The sequence below is a fragment of the Hakea prostrata genome, chromosome 3 (genome assembly GCF_041222555.1).
Source record: "Hakea prostrata isolate BN-2017 chromosome 3, UWA_Hpros_2, whole genome shotgun sequence".
In the NCBI taxonomy this organism is placed as follows: Eukaryota; Viridiplantae; Streptophyta; class Magnoliopsida; order Proteales; family Proteaceae; genus Hakea; species Hakea prostrata.
This window is the reverse complement of record NC_142602.1, coordinates 4364715-4381639: the sequence shown is the minus strand read 5'-3', so window position 1 is coordinate 4381639 and position 16925 is coordinate 4364715. Positions and strand designations below refer to the sequence as shown.

Here is a 16925-nt window from a genome sequence, read left to right as displayed (position 1 = left end):
TTTTATCTTATGACGGGCTTTTACGATGAATTTTTTTGCAAATTAAAAGAAATAAAAATTTAGGATTTTCTTAAATGCATGTGAATTAATAAATGCATCAAATGCATGTGAATTAATAAATACATTTAGAGGATTTTTCATTTCCTTGGTTATACTACACATGATAGAGGTTATGGGTGGCATTGTGAAATTTATTAGCCTACTTTAATTAATGGGGACCATGCATCTATTTTAAGCATGGTCTTCGTATCTATTTTTCCAATTGTTATTCAATTCAATTTTGGCATTATGAGATACCATGTCCTAGGATTGGTTTAGGGTTGATAACATTTGGTCTTAAATCAAGTATCATCATGTCTTTTATTTATTCTTCACCCTAGCCTGGGCCAACCCTATACCTCTCCTCCCCCACCCCCACAACAAAAGAGCTCAATTCCTATATCTCCCTTCCCTCGACTGCCATATTTAGGCACAATTACGTCAATATAACCTAACTTTCAAAAATGAGCCATAGTTGGATTATTCTTCGATGGGCCAAGCTTGAGCTTGACCTAACCCAACCAACTCTGTTGTAGTCCAAAGCTAAACCATTAGAAGCAGTACTTCCAATGATATGAACACCTAATATATGTATTTTTCATTTAATGTGATAGATAAAAGGTGTGGAAGAATGGAAGATTGAATCCAATATCTATTTGGTCTTATTGCCTCTACATAGGATTTTACTTTAACGTTGACATTTCAACAGATATATCGATCCATTAATTGGTAGTTGGTTTCGATTTTTGGATTCTCAATTAGTCACCAATTATAAATAAGCCTTGGTACAACAATTGCAGTAGGAACTTTTCTTATTTGTTACTATGCTGTATCTCTAGCATGATTCTCGAAGATAATGCGTAAGAATAGAGAGATTCAACGACTATAATCTTAAATCTTTCATATTTTACCATAAAAAATCTACACCTTTTAATGAAGAGATCATAGGTTGGACCTCTCATAACTTCAAACAAGAATTCCCGCAATAGGAATAGGAAGTACAAATTCCCACGTGGCTCTTGAAGATGATACGTGACCCGAGACAGATTCAGCTGATGTAATATTAAACACTTTACCTTTAAATCACAGCCGTTGAATTAATCTCTTCTTCATAGGCCCGCGACTCCTGAAGTACCAGATCACGAACTTCAACAACTCCAAATTTTGCGTACTTCAGTGCGGGAAAAGTTCTTCGGGAACTGTTGACGACTGCTTTGATTCTTTCAACACATGCATCAAGGATGCGGGCTTTTTCGTAATTAAAGGAACTCACGAAGGAGAAATGTGGACACTCGGCAGCATTTGTCGGATCCGTAGAAAATATCTCGTCATGTGTGAGATGAGATGGACGATTGAAATATTTTCACTCCTTTTTAAATCCCTCACTCCCACCCTTCGCTCCGAAATGATCCATTGGACGCTACACTTGTAGTCAGATAAGTAGTCAAAAACCACTCCGTCACTCTCAGCGCCTTCTCTGCTCTCACTCTCTTCTGTTGGATCGTCTGGAGTCTCTTCTGTGATCTTCAGGTCGGTGGAGACTAACAATGGCGACTTCAGCATTTCCTGTAACTTCTGCTCGAACAAATGGTATCACACGCTGCAATTCCATGTCTAGATTCATAGATTTCAGTTCCAGGAATAGCAACCTCAAGCTGTTTGTCAGTAGGACTTCTAATTCCCAGCACTTCAGACGATCTCTCGTTGTCCGGAACGTTGCCAGTGACCAGAAACAAAAATTGAAGGAAACTGTCACCAAAGAAGGTATATCTTATCTAACTTCATTTTCTTTCATTTCGCTGCTGATTTCAGATCTTTATATATTCTCCTTATCAGATTTCGATCGGTTATCAACTTCAGCTAATCTAAGTTGAGACTGCTGTTGTTTTTTAAATTTGATTTAGGAGTTGATACTTCTCTCGATTCCTTCGCCCCTGATCCTGCCTCTATTGCGTCAAGTATCAAATATCATGCTGAATTTACACCGTTGTTCTCTCCGGAGCGTTTGGATCTCCCTAAGGTTTACTTTGCAACTGCGGATAGCGTTCGAGATTCACTCATCATAAATTGGAATGCGACTTATGACTACTATGACAAGATGGATGTGAAACAGGCTTACTATCTATCTATGGAATTCCTACAGGTTTATTTAAATCTTTTGTTCTCAATGATTTATTTTCAATGGAAACCGTGCAGTCGTTTGATAATGTCATTGTATCATGTGTTGTGCAGGGTAGAGCGTTGCTCAATGCAATTGGTAATTTGGAGCTCACTGGCCCTTATGCGGAGGCTTTGAAGAGGCTTGGTCACAGTCTAGAGAATGTGGCAAACCAGGTCGGATTAGTTTACCCTCTCCATTATGATTTGATGGGCCATATCATGCTTGGATGATAATTTTGAGGACAAGAAATTTATGGCACTGTTTAAGTGTTGTACTTATCTGCTAATGCGGTGATAAACATAAACTATTTATCCATACTGTCTAATTAATTTTGATTTTCCATTGATAAGTAGGCTGTGCTTGCGTTGTCTAACTACTTAGTAAGTCACTTGGAATCCTATAGGGATAGTGATTACTAGTTTACTGCTAAGGTAAAATTTCTGCCAATCCTCTAAACTTTACCTACTTTCTGATTCCAGTAGTGCAAAATTTTCCTACTTCCCTGGATTTAAAATGTCCATATCTTCCGCAATTTCATATTTTCTTTAAATATACAATTCACTTTATATCTACCTATAAGTACATACTGGGGTGAACGCTTGGGTTATTTGGAGGAATTAGAATATGTATTACCTAAGAGACTATGGTTAGATGTATTTTAAGTTTAGGGCAATAAAAGAAACATCCTCTACCACTAATTACCGAGAATTTTTCCTAATGAGCTAATAGCCAGAATGTTTCTGGTTGATCAGGGTGCATGTATTGTAAGATTCAAGGTGTGGTCTACACCTCTACCATTTGGGTGTGTATAATTAATAGCAAGGTTGTCACAGTGTTGAGTCAGTGCAAGGTTTTAAGAGACTAAGAGAGGCTAGATTGCAAGGCGACACAAACAAGGCATCCAAGGTACCAATGTGACCATGGCATCCAAGGCGCCTGGATGCCGTGGAGATGCTCTCATAACTACAATTAATAGTACATGCACCAATGACTAAGGTTTATAGAACTAAAGCTATTAAAAAAAAGAAAAAGAATTATAAGGTCACAAAGAATAGTAGTGTGTCAAGGTTGGAGAACTCAACTCATTATGCCGTAGTGGGATCGCTCCCTATGTGTGGATACAATTTTGCAAGCTTAGAGCTAGCTCAAACCCACAAACTGTGGTAGCACGCACTATCAAAGAATTTGTTTCATAGCCAAATGTTATTTTTTAACAATACCAAGCAAAAATTATGTTCATACGGTTAAGGACCACTGCAGAAAGTGCTCTGTGAACAACTCATATCATGAGATGTTTGGTTAAGTCTTATGATGGGTGAAATGCTTGTTTTATGTCACGATATTAGCACCATAAATAACACAATAGTCCCAAAGCAACACAAGTATAATCCAATAACGATAAAATGCTTTATGACTAGGTTCAACATTGCAGCTGACCATTTTTTTTTACTTCTTTCTTGCCATCAGAACCAAGTTTCCTCGGGCTTTAGCAATTTGAGTGAAGTTACTTTAACAAATTCCTGAAAATAAATATGCTTATGGTCTTATACCTTATTGTTTTATGCGTGTAACACATCTGTTGATGGGTTAATAATAGGAACCAGATGCTGCACTTGGAAATGGTGGTCTAGGCCGACTGGCATCCTGTTTTTTGGATTCTCTAGCAACTCTGAATTACCCTGCCTGGGGTTATGGTCTTAGATACAAGTATGGCTTGTTTAAGCAGAAAATTACAAAAGATGGTCAGGAGGAAGTTGCAGAGAATTGGCTCGAGGTTTGATTCATCATCTTCCACATGGGCTACATTGCATGCTTTTGGCTTTAAATTACCTGTTTTATATTGTCTTAACATGTAGAGGGAAGAGGAATTCTTACATTATATTGTGCTATTAATAGTAAAACAATATCTGTTGTTATGCTTCCGTATATTGTTAAGGTTTTTATTTATTTTATTTTCTTTTATCGTACTTAATTAGGTGTTTTACTCTTGCAGATGGGAAATCCTTGGGAAATTGTAAGGAATGATATTTCATATCCTATCAAGTTCTACGGTAAGGTTGTCACAGGATCAGATGGGAAGAAACATTGGGTTGGAGGTGAAGATATAAAGGCTGTTGCGTATGATGTTCCCATTCCTGGATATAAAACCAAAACTACAATCAACCTTCGACTATGGTCCACAAAAGTGGCATCAGATGATTTTGATTTAGCAGCCTTTAATGCTGGGGAGCATGCCAAAGCAAACGAGGCACATACAAATGCTGAGAAGGTTTGTGTGAATTCATGATCAGTAAAATCTCAAGTTAGAATATTATTCACTGCTTAATTTCAGTCGCTCTCTCTCTTCTCTTTCTCTCACACACACACACTTTTTCTCTATTTCTCTATCTATACATACGCTCGCCAATCCAGTAAAAGTATATTGTTGAAAAAGGAGCCAAATTACGCAACAAATATGTATTACATGAGCAGGTTTATGACAAAGCCAAAATTACAAATTGGAGCCTAAGCTTCACCAGTTGCAACGTTACATTTGGTAATGCCTTCGTCAAGTTTAATAGAATTGTTTAGAAGAACTGGTGGGAAGCTGCCTTACCTTGTTTCAACTCAATAGACTGATTCAGAATTAGTCTTTTTTGTATGAGTGTTCTCTCACTCCAAATACACCAGCAGATTGCTGCGAGGTACATATACTATTTCACCTGCACCCAACCCAATGATAAAGCCCCTACTGTATTGGCGTACCAGCAGTGATGTTGCCAGTGAATGAGGGCCAGTTCTTCCAGGATCTTTAAGAGAACCAACTCATATGGGACCAAGAAAGGGTTCCTTGAAATTTTGGGGTTAGGGTGTATGGGTGGTGGTTCCCCAATTGGTTCCTAACAATTGTGTTTTAATTCCCTGCTTGGGGTTTGATTTGTTGTGGGACATAGATGGATAAAACTATAAGGATATTTAGGGTATGAAGGATACTTTAACCCATAGCATGGGAGGTTGATGAATTCATTGATATGGGTTAGATTTGAGATGGGATGAAAACTTAGGGGAATAGGATAAAACTTCAAAGGAAATTATAATTTGATCCTTAGAATAATCTTTTCAAGTTTTAGTGATTTCGGATGGGTAGTTTGGGAGATATTGGGTTTCTTTATTTTAGAGGGAAAATAGTGTGATAACAACAAGCATAGGAAAGTCTAGGGTTTGGTTGATCGGATAGGGCTGAAATTAGGATGGAATGTCACTAGGGTTGAGGGCATGAAGTTCCTAGTTTGGGACAAATCTGATGGTTAGATTGGCTTAGATATGACGTTGAATTTTGGGTCTCTAAAAAATTCGGAAATTCAAAAAAAATTCAAGAAAATAAAAAAGAGGGTGATGTGAGAAGGGGAATGTAATTAAGTGTTGACTTGTTATTACCTATAACACAAGCCTTGTAATGGGGTATGATGGAGATGGAAAAAAGTGGAGGCAGGCTACAAGCACTTCCAAAGGAGGATCCTTCAACTAGAAACCCTAGGTTGCTTACCCGATCACATGGAGGTCCTTTACCACTGACGACAAGCCTTACAAACCTTGCTCTCTATTAACTATTTTCTTCAATCTGTCCTATGTTACATGCCTAGGGCTTTTTTTATAGCCTTATGTAGGAAGTCCTAGTGAACTAGGACTTGGAAACTGACTTAAACTAGTTGTACTCAACATATTGATTCAAATTCAAATAGGACTCTTTGTCATATCCTAGACTGACTAAAACATTATCTAAACTAAAATAAAACATAAAAGACTATTCTACCCTTATAACTTAGGTTTGGGAATCTCTCCCCTCAATCGCTAGTTCTTTTAATGATCTCCCAGTTTGGCTCCCTTCTCCCACCAAAACCTTCTCCACCCTCTCAGCTTAGAACATCCTTCAAGCCCATAACTCTAAACCCCCCTGGGTCCCCTCGGTCGGGTTCAAAGCTTTCATCTCGCGCCATTTTCTTACCCTTTGGAGAGCTCTCAACTTGCTCTTCCCACCCAATCCTTCCTTATTAGCCGTCATATCCCAGTAAATCCCAACTGCACCCTTTGTTGGAATAGTCCTGAGAACCTTGAGCACCTGTTCTTCTCCTGCCCCTTCTCTAGATCTATCTAGAGAAAAGCCCTAGCTTCCATTTGGCCTGTTCGAGCATTCTTTTGGGTTTGCTCATATTGGTCTTGGATTGTGTGCAACTTTTTAGCCTCTTCCATTTGTGATTGGATTGGTAAGCTAGTTTTTATGCCTCCATTCATCATCTTTGGTGGGAGCACAATCTTCGGATGTGGACTTCCAAATCCCGCTCTACAGACATGATTTGGAATGCCATCTATTTTGATGTTTCTTCTATATTGTTAGCTTTTTCCCATCCCCCTATTGATGATACCCCAAGGAACAGATTCATTGTTGTCTCCTGGGTCTTAGCTCCTCCTTTTGGTCTTCCTCTTAAAGACCTTGTATTCTTCTTTGTTCCTGTTCTTTAATGTAATTATTCATTCATCCAAAAAAAAAAAAAAAAAAAAGTTTGGCAGAATTTACATAATTAGACCAATTAAACTAAAATAAGAACTTATTTTTGTACTTGACCTAAATACTAATGGGCCCATAGGGTAGGCCCATGACCACAGAAACCTGTTTAACAAAGGCCCAACACCCATATTTATCAACTTTAAGTTGATTTCAAAGGGAAGCTGGCCAATTTGGTTCCAGACCTGCATCAAACAGATACTCTGATGGAACCAGAATTCCTTGAAGCCAGGAGAAAGATATTCATACAATTTCTTTTGAAAATCGAAGAAACATTTACATGCTTATAAAATTGTCTGCCATAGACTGATATCCTATCAAGTACCAGTATTTTATCTACAATTTTTCTCAATCAATTTGGATTTGTAAGGTCTTTAGTCTCACTGGCCCAAGGCCTGCAAAACTATAAGATAAATAGTAAGGACGTGAAGAATGAGATAGCAATAGTACTTATATCCAACTTGCAACACAGATTAATTCTAGTATGTAGACTATGCACAAAAGTTACCAAAACTGGCTCATGGAATCTGAACTTGACTTGATAAATTCCAATTAAATAAAACTTTCAATCTGACCTGATGGTTCATTGCCACTGAGATAAGCCCACCATTGCTGTAATCTGAACTTTACTTGATAATCTAGTCCCATGGTTTATTGCCACTGAGTTAAGTCCACTATTGCTGATATATCTGTTTCAACTCTTATATAGTCTAAGCTTCTTTCTGAATCTTCTCCTTCTTTTGTTGCTGTTTCTTCTTATTCGTTATGGTTTCTGTTCTGTCAGTTCCTTCTTTAGCTCCTTGAGGGAGCCAGCTTGGGCTGGTTGGGCCTTCCCATGTCCTTCAAGGCATCCTTCTTCTTCTCCTTTTTTCTTTTGAATGCTCCTCTGGAACAAGGATTCAAATATCAGTCAGATCATTGGTCACAACCAATACCAATCCGCCTTGCCCAATCTGCATGTTCTGATACTGATACCTGAAACGCTGTATTGGAATAAAATTTTCTCATTTGACCACATTACCTTGAGGACATCGCGTTCCTATTTAATGTGGTTTATAAGAAATCAAGCTTTTAAAGCCAGAAAGAAAAAGAAAGTAAAATTACATTGTAGGATATAGAAAGAACACCGCTAACCACAAAAGAGCTAGAATAATTTCTGTGGCAACGGAAACTCTTAGTATCAAGTAGCTAACCAAGTGAAGAACTGTTTTTTTCTTTTCTTTTTCCTTTCTTCTTTTAAGCCTATCTTCCTTTCCTTCCCTTTATCTTTCCATCTCGAAGGAGCTTCAAAGAACACAGCTCTTTTATTTTCTGTAATCAATGACGTTCATTACATTACATGTTTTCTTTTATTTTTTTTTCTTGTTTGTGATTAACTACTGTATTTTCAGCTTCTGACTTGCTTCTTCTGTTAAAATAATGTTCTTTCCTTATAAGGTCAAAGGGGTAAAAAATAAAAAGTAATTTTCAATTTATTACTTCATTCTGAATCAGATTTGCTACATATTGTACCCTGGGGATGAGTCAGTGGAAGGAAAAAGTCTACGTTTGAAGCAACAATACACTCTGTGCTCTGCTTCTCTTCAAGATATTATTGCTCGTTTTGAGAGGAGATCTGGGGAGTCTCTGAACTGGGATGAACTTCCTGAAAAGGTTGCAGTACAGATGAATGACACTCACCCAACACTCTGCATTCCAGAGCTGATGAGAATATTATTAGATGTAAAAGGCATGGGGTGGAAGGAAGCTTGGAATATCACTCAAAGGTAATTCAGTTTGTGGTTGTTGCACGTTAACCCAATGGTTCCATTTGATTGCTAGGGAAATTAGAGGGAAGCATATTTTTCAAGCCTTGAAAATAAAATTGTGCAATCATTACATGCATAATTATATTACTAACTCTAAGTTATTCTATATGTGGTATAATTATTCACTTTCCTTTGCATCTGGTCCCATGTATTTGACATAGAAATAATTTTACAATCTAAAAAACATCATTGCTAAATATGGTAAGAAGTTAAGCAATTTATATACGATACAAAAAAAGTAGTAGTTTATATCGTCGTATTAGATAATGATTACAGTTAAAAACAAAAACAAAAACTTCCCTTCCCTTGCAACAATATGGATTGATAATGCAGTTATAGCTCACAGAGTGTTCAGGACAATCACCTGTTGTTACAATATCTCTTGAAAAGTTACTTTTTTGCTAGGTGGGATTTACCTCACAAAATCCTTGCTAGAGTTCAAAAAAAGATTCAATTGGATTTAACCTTTCAGATGCAAAGTGATTGTTTTGTTTATCATTGTAGGAGATGTGTCTGGATGACTAGGAGGCCCAAGGTGTTGGTGGGGATGCATAGGCAACAATGCACCTCCCGTGGCATTGGTAGTGATGATTTATGCAACATCAAATCCATATCAAAGCAAATTTATCTTACTAGTAGTAATTTACTAATTTGAGAAAACCAACACTGATAGAGAAAAAACTAAGCAATAAACGTAAATGAAATATGACCATTGCCACAATGGGACGGCTTGACGACCTTGATTAGAATGTACTTAGCTTAGTATTATTGTCCAGTTTCAGTATTTGATATTCTTAGCTTAGTATTATTGTCCAGTTTCAGTATTTGAAATTCGTCATCATCCTTATGCATTTGCCAGGACTGTTGCTTACACAAACCACACTGTTCTACCTGAGGCTCTGGAGAAATGGAGTTTGGAGCTTATGCAGAAATTGCTTCCTCGGCATGTTGAGATCATTGCAATGATCGATGAGGAGGTATTGTTAGAAGAAATATGTTGATCCCTCTTGTTAGTTCATATAAATATCTAACGTACTCTTATTTTTTGTAACTGTAATACTCCCTTGTATGGTATTTCTTATGTGTTCTGCACTGCTTCTGCCTTTTGTTCTTGGACCAGCTAATTCATACCATAATTGCTGAGAATGGTATGGAGGACATTGACTTACTACAGAAGAAACTGAAAGAGATGAGGATTTTAGACAATTTTGAATTTCCAGCATCTGTCCTAGCTCTATTTCCTTCAGAGGACAGCTCTGCTTCTGATTCTAGTGAAGAAGTTGAAGCCTCTGTTGAAGAAGTTGAAGAGTCTGCTGAAACAGTAGAAAGTTCTGATGAAGAGATTAAATCCAGTGAAGAAGAAGAAGAAGAATCTGAGACAAAGAATCCAAAGAAGAAGCAACTAGCATTTTTAAAACCAGATCCACAACTGCCAAAGGTTGTCCGAATGGCTAATCTTTGTGTCGTTGGTGGCCATGCTGTAAATGGGGTTGCTGAGATTCATAGTGAAATTGTTAAAGCAGAGGTCTTTAATGGCTTCTATAAGGTAGTTTTTCTGTGAGGCTTTTTGAGAATACTTTCCCTTTTCTAAGATTGCTGTAGACATTGAGAATTATGCTCCATTTTCTCATGCCAGAATAGTTAAGAGGTATATTCACTGATTTTTACATTCATCATTTTGGCAGTTGTGGCCTGAGAAATTTCAAAATAAAACAAACGGTGTGACACCAAGAAGATGGATCCGGTTTTGCAATCCAGATCTGAGTAAAATTATAACCAAGTGGGTTGGTACAGAAGATTGGGTCCTTGACACTGAGAAGTTGGCAGAACTCCAAAAGGTGATAATCCTTTGTGCATATATCACTCTTAGAAATACTGTCTATTTACTTCTACTAAGTGAAGAAAATTTTATTTGCTGCCCCTGTTTCCCCACCAGTTGACTTCTTCTGATCCTTTCAAACAAATTGATCTTTAATAGTTTGAAAGACTTTCTCTTTCAGCACTAGGCTTCTAAAGCTAATATGATATGTATGTCAAATATTTATTACTGCAAACTGCATCTGATTATTACAACTGTAGCATCAAATTGCTTGGTCAAGGTACACATTATGTCATCTTCTTTTTATTTGAATGTTGTTTTTATGTTGTCCAGTGAGAAATGAAACTTAAGTTGGCCAATGTGTGAATTAATGAGAAGTTTGTTTTGTGAAGTGGGTGGCCTGTGTCAATGATTTTGATAAAAATACGCTAAAAGTCAAAGACTTTAAAATTGTTCTTTTTCCTGTTTCATGTAATTATTTCTTCAGTATGAATTTTGGGCATCAGAAGGCTCATCTTCCTGTGGTTTATGATACTGATTTTTTTTTATTAAAATTATTCAATATCTGCCCCATGTTATTCTTTTCATTTTCCTCTCTGGTTTTTGATTTCCATTGTAGTGACTTTTTCTTTTTGAGAAAAATCTATTTAGATTTTTACAAACGAGGACTTTTTGCTATCCCATTCCTCTCTTTTTTTCCCCTTTCCCTGGTGAATATTCGTTCTTGTTATTTTTTATCCTCTTCCTGGACTACTCAGATGATTTAGTTGTGGTACCAGCTGGATTTGGAAAGAGCTTCTAGAATTACAATATTTAGGGTTACTTCTGTTTTAGTGTCTTCTTAGTACTTTTTACATGGTTGAAATTATCTTCATCTTTTTACCCAAATTTTTTTATTATGTTCAGCTAGAAATATTGGCCTTCCCCTCCCCCCCCCTCTCTTTGGATTTGTGTGGGGCGGCAGTTGAGGACTTTAACTTAATATTGGTTCCACAGCCTGTTCTATCTTTTGAATTTCTCCATTAATTTGGATTCCTGAGGGGGCAGTTGAGGACCCTAACTTAATATTTGTTCTACTCTACTCAGCCTTTTCTATCTTTTGTAGTTTGCAGATAATGAAGACCTACAAGCTGAGTGGAGGGCAGCAAAAAAGAGCAATAAAATGAAAGTTGTGTCCTTAATAAAAGAAAAAACAGGGTATATTGTCAGCCCTGATGCAATGTTTGACATACAGGTCAGCTTGGCAACTACAGAGCCTATTAGATTTCCTCTAATGCTATAGGTCTTGCATGTAAAAAAATTATGTAAAAATCTTTAAGGTCCATCTTGAAAACAAAGACTGCATCTGTTGTTGATTCCCTATGATACCTTTAATTTATTTTCAGGTGAAGCGCATCCATGAGTACAAGCGGCAATTATTGAACATCTTGGGAATTGTTTACCGCTACAAGAAGATGAAAGAAATGAGTGCCAAAGAAAGGAAAGAAAAGTTCGTTCCTCGAGTATGCATATTTGGTGGAAAAGCATTTGCCACATATGTGCAAGCAAAGAGGATAGTAAAATTCATAACAGATGTTGGGGCTACAGTGAATCATGATTCTGAAATAGGAGATTTATTGAAGGTATGCTTTGCCTTTGGGTTGTAGGAGTTGCTGCTTGCAGTAGAAATATTTGAAAATTCTTATTGTGCCAAAATTTGCATGTTGTTTTGAAACTAAGGCAATATTTATAACTTTTTACCTGACCAACTTGATTGATATGCTTAATTGGTGAAAATTATTTTGTGGGCCTTTATACAACGTAGGAAGGGAGCCCCCTCTGGGGCGGAACCATTTTTTATGCAGGTACAAGGAAAAAGGAAGAGTTAGAAAAGAGAACTAAAGAAAATCAGTAGAGTTTAAGTCCCTAGGGAAAAAAAAGTAACTTAGTCGGGGAATGAAGATGCCAGTCCTTCACATTGTAAGATTTATATTAAAAAACTCAAGAAAGAAATAAAAGAATAGGAAGTAGTTGAGGATAATTAAAGGAGATGAAAAGATCTTGCCTTGCATTTCTCTTGATCATGAATAACAAAGAATAGGAAGAAGTTGAGGATATATAAAAGAGATGAAAAGAACTTGCCTAGCATTACTCTTGGTCATGAAAAACTACAATTTTATTTCATTAATGCTGTCAAATTTTCAGAGTCACATCTTTATTTGTATTCGTCATTTATTTTTTCAGATTACGAAAAATGTATCGAGTGAACCTATGCAACCCCCCCCCCCCCCTTTTTCCTTTATAGAGTCCTTTCTCTCTTCTGAAGTATAGTTTCTATTTGTATCCTTGTTACAACAGAGGCAGTCTTTCCTAAATGAATTTTTTATTTACTAATATTCTAGAATTCTTAATTACTAAGTGGGAAGAGGTAAACTTGCTAAGCACACAAAACTGAATGTAGAGAAAAAGAACATGACCAAATTTATCCTTTAGGGAAAAAATTGCAATTTTAATTCTTGAAATCTAGATGATTATCCAATTGGCCTCTGTATATTGTGATCTGTAATCTCACTTATCTGTTTATTTTGGTATGGGAAATTCATTTTTCACTGTTTCAACACAATTCTAGTATGTAGTTTGGAACTGTGGGCATTTTGGACGGATAAAAGTCCAGAAGATGTTATATAATGTTGCTGCATTCGAGATTGGGATGATTGATTGTATTTTTTGCATCAGTTTCTTGGTGTGAGTTGGTTGTGATTGGCAATACTGTCCAAGTCTTTATTTTTTTTTTTTTTTTTTTTCAGGTTGTTTTCATCCCTGATTACAATGTTAGTGTTGCGGAATTGCTTATTCCTGCCAGTGAGCTTTCTCAGCATATCAGGTATTTAAAATATGTTGGTTCCAGACCTTTCAGTTATAGGTCTGAACCATTTTACTGTCCTACTTCATACCCACCCCCTCCTTAAATCTCTCTCTCCTTTTCTGTGATGTAGGGGCTCAACGGAATGACTGTTAGACACTAACTGGAATGTGGCATTAGGGTTTTAAGAATATTTCTGTAAGGCTTGGATTAGGTTACTTTTTCAAGTAGAGAGACTTGGCAATCTGAGATCATGTGTTTGTTACTTGGGTATACATCAGAAGCTGGTAGATAGAAAAGAGAATCCCAGTTCACAAGGCTCTGACTTGCACCAAATGTACTCACCCTGATTATGCAGAGAGGCTGTTTCCATGGTTTGAACCTGCAACCTAATGGTTTGCTTGCAGTAGTGCAACTTAACCATTGGGCCTAGATAACAAAAAAAGGGGGGGGGGGGGAATATTTAATACCAACCACCCAAAAATAATATTAGATCCTGTAACCAGATGGTACTACTACCACTCAACTTTACTCAAGTGAACTGCAGATGTCTCAAAACTAGAATACTGCTTTCTTAAGAAAAGGGATATAGCTAGCATTGAGTTTGGAAAAAATAAGCGAAACATAAATTGATTACACTCAATTGATTCTTAAGTTGTCCTATGGTTAGTTTCAGAACATTTTCTTTTGCCTTTTGTCATGGGGCTGAATCTGTCTTGAATCTCGTTTTGCTTGTCTTGAAACTGTAGTTTTATTGGATGAAACTGATCCATTAGTTGATTCACTTGGCCATAACACTGGACTCACATTCTCTTTTTTCCTTTTTTGACAAGTCACCGAGCTCAATATAAACATGGATGTCTAAATATATATTCATTATTTATTTCTGTGCATATATGATTGTTTAGTGACCTGGATAGGTCTGGATTTTATTTCTCATTCGTCTTGTAAACTAATGCTTTCCTGTGTTTTCTTTGAGCATTAAAATCCTGTATTATAAGATCTAAGAATAACTTTTTAAAAGGAAAAAGAAAAAAAAAAGAGTTATTTGAAAAAGAAAAGCTACAGATGTTTTATCTAAATATGGCAACACATTGGATTGCTGGATTCACAATCTTGGTATTGGTGAAATTCTATCCGCCAATTTCCACACCCCCCTCATGGAAGTGTACGGAGTCTTTGCATTTATGATTTTTTGACATTGTTGGTCAATAGTCCTCTTGTTCTCATGGTTATAGGTTTGGGAAGTTCATTTCAAAGTTCAATATTACCTAAATTCCTATTTATTTAATTTTTTTCCCTTTTCCTCTTACCCCTGAGCAGTACTGCTGGGATGGAGGCCAGTGGAACCAGCAACATGAAATTTGCAATGAATGGCTGTGTCCAGATTGGGACGTTGGATGGGGCCAATGTTGAAATAAGGGAAGAGGTTGGAGAAGAAAACTTTTTCCTCTTCGGTGCACTAGCTCACGAGATTGCAGGACTAAGGAAAGAAAGAGCCGAGGGCAAGGTATGTAATACAAATTGTGGCTGGGAAAGATTGATTTGCAGATCCGGCTTAATATAGAGGAGTGAAATAATTGAGTTTTACTGAGCACATGCCAAAAATGAACTAAACATGGTTTATAAGAAGCCTTACAAAGACTTTATGCTCTACCACCCATATCTTATAACTGGTATATGGAAGCATTGTATACAAATATACAACTTTTATGGCCCTACCATATGACCTCTCTAATACCTACTGAGCTCCACTGTCCACAAAAAGATTGGCTGATCTTGACCTACAAGTGAAAGAGCTGTTCTTCTGATGGCTAAGGGTCCCAGCTTATGGGATTGGATGACAGCTTTTTTAGTTTATAGATGGTTACCTATTCTGCGGGGGGCAGGGAGAAACCAAGAAACTTGAACTGAAGACCTGGTGGGTTAGGTAGTTTTTGGATCAGATGACAGCTACTTGATCATTGAGGCTGAGAATCTCCTTTCACTTCTAAGTTTGTCCATGGTTGCATTGTATGTACCATAAAACTTTGAATGGTTGCTTTAAGCCTCCACAGTAGGTGAGTCTGCCATTGCCACTAGACACGAAACTACTTAAAAGGATATTTTAGGATTTCTGAAAACTGTTCTGAACTCATACAGGGTCTGGGTTTCCAACAATGCCGTCAAAACTCAAGTTAACACTAATTTATCCTCTATATTTGATCTATCTGTTTTTGTGCTCTTAACTCATACAGGGTCTGGATTCCTACAATGCCATCAAACCTCAATTTAACACTAATTTATCCTCTATATTTGATCTATCTGTTTTTGTATGCAGTTTGTGCCAGACCCTCGGTTTGAAGAAGTCAAGGCATTTGTCAAAAGTGGTGTTTTTGGATCCTACAACTATGATGAACTTATGGGATCATTAGAAGGGAATGAGGGTTATGGCCGTGCAGATTATTTCCTTGTTGGAAAGGACTTCCCCAGTTACGTGGAATGCCAAGAGAAAGTAGACGAGGCCTACCAAGATCAAAAGGTTGGTTTGCTTACCAGATGTTTAAAAAAAAAGGTCATATTTACTCATTCATACAAAATAGTGAGTTATAAATTTTTTTTCCATTGCATGAAGATTTTCATAAATAAGATATTCTTTAAGTGCATGAAGGTGCATGAAGGTTTGTCTTTGCAATTTATGCAATGAACCTGCACCTATCTAACTATATGCATGAACAAGCTTGTCTTAAGCACTGTCTACGAGAGAATGAAATGCATCTGACTGCACAGTGGTTCAGAAATCAGATATATTTCTAGGTGTGCAATTTCATGGATGACAACATTAGCACATCCGCATGTATGAAATTGATGTCTGTTTCACCTTTTTGCAATCCTTGCAATTAAAATTAAAAAATTCCTTGTCACCAATTAATCAAAGTGAAAAGATTATGTATATTCATGCCAATAATGTAAGAAGCTCCTTATTTTCTGCATTCATACTCATCCTTGTGAGATTTGCATCTTCTGTGTCTTGCTTCTGTAAAAAAGAATTCATGTTCACCAATCATGCATATTCATGTTAATATGTTATGCACTTAATGTTCTGTTTTCATACTCAGCCATGCGTGATCTGCAGCTTCTGTGACTGCTGCTGTCATGGACTCATGGCATTGCTTGTGTCTGTTTTTGTTCTCTTTATACGTACGTGCTTATGATCATGTGTTATGGGGACGCTCATCCATGTTCATTGGTTTTACAATCTGACGACGTTTTACATGATTAAGTAGTAGGATAAATACAACAAATTTATCTTACCACTTGGTGTGTGAACGTTACTAGAAAGCATGAGCAACCATTACTTGAATCATGTATATATTTCTTACATTTTTGTCAATTGTCTATACACAGAGATGGACAAGAATGTCAATTTTGAATACAGCTGGTTCATCCAAGTTCAGCAGTGATCGGACAATCCACGAATATGCAAAAGATATATGGAACATCAAACCTGTTGAGCTACCCTAGGATGTTCATTTCCGGTCGGCTTGACAGTGTATTTATTTGGGAGGTTTGCTTTTTCCTTGTTTCTTGTAACATAACTTCTTCGATGCTTGAGCTGCAAAGGTAGTACGGAATAATAAATGTAGTGATGGGTACGTTAAAGATGGTAGTCTTATGTATCTACTCCTTGCAGTAATAAAAGTTTATCCTTTCGATCATTGAGAAAAAATTTC

The 16925-nt window shown here is 36.9% G+C and overlaps 1 protein-coding gene across 1 annotated transcript; it reads left to right on the top strand.

Annotated features, from left to right (window-relative positions):
- The first annotated feature begins 1430 nt into the window (after nt 1–1430).
- LOC149020165 (Glycosyl transferase, family 35) lies at nt 1431–16822 on the top strand. Its single transcript, XM_089148258.1, has 15 exons — nt 1431–1803; nt 1944–2182; nt 2272–2373; nt 3798–3974; nt 4194–4469; nt 8238–8509; nt 9411–9528; nt 9672–10097; nt 10237–10389; nt 11476–11604; nt 11756–11992; nt 13157–13233; nt 14536–14722; nt 15533–15733; nt 16600–16822. The coding sequence occupies exons 1-15, from the start codon at nt 1587–1589 to the stop codon at nt 16714–16716; spliced, it is 2928 nt and encodes a 975-aa protein (XP_089004384.1). The 5' UTR covers nt 1431–1586; the 3' UTR covers nt 16717–16822.
- The last annotated feature ends 103 nt before the right edge of the window (nt 16823–16925 follow it).